The 4,851-nt window shown below is 48.0% G+C and overlaps 1 protein-coding gene across 1 annotated transcript in view; it reads right to left on the bottom strand.

Moving 5' to 3' along the window:
- Positions 1-4,851, bottom strand: part of DGKI (diacylglycerol kinase iota) — a 270,647-nt gene that overhangs the window by 31,916 nt on the left and 233,880 nt on the right. The window contains 1 exon segment of the mRNA XM_045288847.1: positions 787-824. Within this exon segment, the coding sequence (XP_045144782.1) occupies positions 787-824 (38 nt within the window).

Genomic DNA, 4,851 nt, shown 5'->3' with positions numbered 1-4,851 from the left:
ATAGAATGGTATGGAATCGACTGAGTTGGAATGGAATAGAATGGAATGAGTTGAATGCAATGGAATGGACTGAGTTGGAATGGATTGGAATGGAATGGAATGGACTGAGTTGGAATGGACCAGCAGTGGGGTGGGTTTGGGTTTCTGGTGCACTAGGCCAGAGTCATGAGAGTCATTGTTCCAGCCAGTCCTCACGCCATGACAACATTGTGATCTCATTGTACAGACAAAGAAACTGAGGCACAGGGAGAATTAACTCAGTTTCACAAAGCAGGCACCTGCACACAGGCTGTGTGACCCATCGGACTCTCCCTCTAAACCCTGTCCTTTCTAAAGCCAGCGTCCTTCCCTCAGAATTGAACTTACCAGAACAGATAAGTACAGGTGACATTCCAGGTGGATCAGAGCACTATCTTTGTTAGGGTCACTAGGATCTCCCCAAAGTGGAACTGCAGCAAGATGCTCTGGCGTGGTTAATGCACCTCTAGGTGCTGCTTAGGGAGCTCTTACAGATTGTGGTCACTTCCAGACTTGTCTGAGAGGAAGCATCTACTCCTCTGAAATGGCAGCTTCTGGGGAGCAGGAGCCTGGAGCCCTTTGCCGGTGGGGAACGTGGGGATGGTGGGAAGGCTCCGCTCAGTCCTGGAGCTCACTTCCCTTAAAACCCATCCATCCTTCCTCTTTCCACGCGGCCAGCCCAGGTCAGGGAATGCGACATGGGCTCATGGAAGGTTAGCCGAGGATAAGGCTGGTTTAAATAGCTTTGGCAGGAGGAGGATAACTTACCTTCATAAGATCACCTGCTACCACTGCCTGCAGAATTGCTGCGGAAGACAAGAGAGAGGTGTCTCATTAGTAAAAGACCCTCTCTTCAGGGCACTATGAACGGCTGGGTGTGTATGCAGAAACAGTAGTCTGTATTTAGGGCAGGGGAATGGAAAGGAGGCAGGTGCCCTCTCTCCAACCCCTCCCAACCCAGACACGTACCCGAGAGATCATTCTAGAACTTACTGATGCTCTCTCCAGGCCTGGCACAGTGCAGAGGACATGGAATTTGGAATCAATGGTTGGGTTCAAGTCTTAGCTCTGACACTTACAAAAGGGGAGACAGCAGGAAAAGCGTTTTACTCCCCTGAGCCTTAGTTTCCACATCAGCCTAACGCCATGACTGAATTTCATCAGGCTGGTGGGAAAAGTAGTGAATCACATGAATGTCACCAGGATGGTGACGTAGGTGCCCACCCGGGACTCTTGCCCGTTTTCCAGTTCTTTCCACTTTGCCCTCTTAGGGTCCAAGAAATCACAAGCATTTTTGTCTGCGTGTTTTTCAATAATAAATAAATGCCTGCTGTTTTGATGAGGGAGAGGAACAGAGACGGCCGAGGGGCAGTTTCAAATTGTGCCCCAGAGGAAGGAGCCCTGTCTTCGGCATCCAACTCACTGACGACGCTTACAGAAAGAATGCCAAAGGTCTCCTAGGACCCAAATTGATTGCGGGCTATGAAGTGTTGGGGAGGGGGGAGGGGACCCGAGAGTTGACTGATAGGCCGGTGTATCAGGTGGGATGCAGGAGAGAAAAGAGAAAATACGACTGATAAAAGGGGAAAGGACAGATGAGGGCCTAATGATGATTCCGACAGGGAACTGTTTGCATCGGGTTAGAGAAGATCCTTTCAGAAAGCTAGATGCCTAGATTGTGAAATGACTCAAAAAGTAAATTCTTTTCAGGATTTAAACTCACAAAAATGCACATGAGAGAGAACTTAAATTCATTTCCCAACATATCATTTCATTCTTGCCCTAGTAGATGGTCGTAGAGAGTTAGCCAGAAATACAGCACCACACATGCCAGCCCATGCCCCACCTGTCAACTAGCAAAGTCCTCAAGCTCTTAGAGCAAGCATTATGAGACCTGGTAGCCAATGTGCGAGACCAAAGGCAGACCAGACACATCCACTGGCCCCATGCCGAGACCTCTTCTTTGGCCCAAATAGGTGCCTTAGGGAGATGGGAGGGAGTTGGCTAGCTGAGCATGGGAGGCAAGTGGAAGGGAGAAGAAGAATTGATGGCCGAGAATGGAGAACAGAGAAAGCAGAGAGTGTTTCCTCTCCAGAATAGGCTGTAAGCAATACCGTCCTTGCATCTCCCTGTGAAACACCCCCCTCTGTGAAACACACTCCTCCCCACTCCCCGCCCCCTGCACAAGGCTTTGAGCTTTGGTGAGGCCCAACAATTGATCCTGAACTGGTTCAGAGAAGAGCAAGGAGAGAAAAGGAGCAAGAAGAAGAAAAAGATAAAAATAAGGGAAATTAAATTAATAAAGTGTCATGGATCCAGAAGACCTAGAACAACACCCTATCTGAGCCTTCATTTTCTAGAGCAGACTCTGATTTGTGGCAACGCTGTGTGTGTCTGCGTGGATGTGTGCTCCACGGGGCCTGCCAGGGCTCAGTGTTCAGAAGTAGGTCCACAGGCCTTTCTTCTGAGGGACTTCTGGGTGGACCCGAATCCCTACCCTTTCTTTCGGGGAGCAGTTGAGCACGCCACACTCACGGACTGCAAGAAAGAAACAGGGTTGGAAAAATGGCCTGAACTTCACACACAGAAGTCAAAATTGCAGTTCAGTCTGTGTTTTTAAGACCGCATTGAAATGCTTCTTGGGAGTTACAAATTAGAATCAAAGAGAACCAGAGACGGATGAAGAAAGGAAGGAGGGAGGAAAGAAAATAAAATGCATAAATGTAAAGCACGTGGATGAGAAAATATGGTTCATCCAAGCGAGAAATCAAGATGATAAAAGAACTCAACACAAGGTTTCTATTTAAGAACCATTAACAGTGGATGGATGGATGGATGGATAAATACACACACGAAGGATAGGTAGTTGAGGAGAAGAAGAAGAGAACCGGAGAAGCCGAGTTAAAATGTATTGACCAGCATTTGCAGTTCAAAGTAAGCTTCTGAGAAGAGATGAAGCCTATGTAGCCTCTTATATGATCATGGAATTAATTAGCAAAGAAGGCTTGGAAAATCCTTGCAACATTCGGGAAGGATATAGACAAAGCCGTGGGAGTTAGAGCTCAGGTGTCTCTGGATGACAAGCTCCTAGGGTCTTCCAGTGAGGACCACTGGTACCAAGCTAAGGGACATGGGCTTCATCTGCCGATGGGCAGTCATCTCAAAGGAGACTCAAGGAAATACAGCCAGCCTGACTCTGCTCTCCCAGTACTAAACAGGGGGCTGTGGTCTGCTCCCAGGGCCCTAGGCCCTGCAAACCAGTATTTCCAGATGGCCCCTATTAAAGCCAAATTCGACTCCCTGCTCATTCAGCCAGCATTGTTCTTTATACTTGTTGCTTTCGACACCCTCCCCGCAAGCTAGTAGAGGATCATATAACAGAATCATAGCCACAAATAATTTCTGACTGTACTGGATATGGAAAACATGAATATGTGTCTTTAAGTTGAGCAACACACCCAAGGGTAACTGTTATGCAAACATTATTAGACACAGCGTTCACTGCTCTCCTCTGATTAATGTTCTTCCCTGGGAGCGAGGTTGTTTAAGATTCCTTCTGCATAAAGAGAACCAGAATCCATTAGTATTCCACTCTAGATAATAACTTCTCTCAAAGATCGTGCCTAAAAACAAATAAGGCGTTGTTAAGACTAGAGCTATATTCTTCGTTGCTTCTTGAGTTTCTTGTTCGCCTTCTTGCCTCTTCCCAAACCCCTTCATGCTGAAGAAATGAGGCTCCCAAACTCAGAGAAGCCAGAGAAGTCTGGCTGCTATGGGGTCATGGACGCTAGTGAGTAGATGGGAGCTGAGTTTCTGGAACGATGAGGTCACCATGACCTTAGGTTGTGGGATGACGGGAATGGAAGCAGGCAGAGACTCGGGAAGGGTGTCCTTTCAGAGGTTGCAAGTGGAATCCCTCGTGCACGTGGATTGGGCAATTTTCCCTTGGGCGCTTGGCCTTCCAACAAATTGCTCCTCAGTCAAAACGTCTCTAGACAGAAAAATGATCCTGGGACGTTAGAACTGCCGGGAGGGGATCTCTTGGTTTTACAGGAGTGCTGGGACAGAAAGGGCACATGTGGATGTGCCCTTTCGTTAGCAAGCAGAAATAGATTCTCGCTCCGTTGAGGAGGCTAGAAGTCCGATTTCAGGGCGCCAGCTCTAAGGGAGATGCCTCCTCTCTCTGATGGCTCAGCGTTCAGGAGGAAGGAAGGTCCCATGTCTCCTTCCCAGCATCTGCAAACCTAGTGTCCCTGGGAGATCTCCATGAGCTCTTGGCGTCCAGCTTCCTCTAGACCAGTGGTCCTCAACCTTCCTCATGCCACGCCCGTTAACACAGTTCCTCCTGTTGACCCCCAACCATAACATTATGTTCGTTGCTACTTCATCACTGTCAGTTTGCTACTGTTAAGAATTGGGCAACCCCTGTGAAAAGGTCATTGGACCCCCAAAGGGGTGGAGACCCACAGGTTGAGAACCGCTGCTCTAGATCCAGGAGTTTCTCCAGACAGTGTGACTCCAGGCCCAAAGTACACATGCCACTCCCCCGTTCTTCTTTCTTGGGGATACTGAATCCCTTCTTTCTGCTCAAGTCTCCTTGTATTTCTTCTAAGACAGAAGGTGAGGCGGGCCCCCTCCCAGGGGAACTCCCCTTGCACAAAATGAGGGCTGTGATATGAATAAAGGCATTGTGTCCCACCCCAACCCCTTTACAACGAATGGACTGTTTACATCAGATTATGAGGGGGTACCCCACAAAACCCGAATTTTTTTTTCAAAGTTACATTTTTAAATTTTTTAACAAAACAACCTGATCACCTTCAAAGTACTCTC

The sequence above is a fragment of the Echinops telfairi genome, unplaced genomic scaffold (assembly GCF_000313985.2).
Source record: "Echinops telfairi isolate 266 unplaced genomic scaffold, ASM31398v2 ScPeMD7_23;HRSCAF=83, whole genome shotgun sequence".
Taxonomy (NCBI): Eukaryota; Metazoa; Chordata; class Mammalia; order Afrosoricida; family Tenrecidae; genus Echinops; species Echinops telfairi.
Note: the sequence above shows the minus strand (reverse complement) of the source record. Positions and strands in the feature narration are given on the sequence as shown.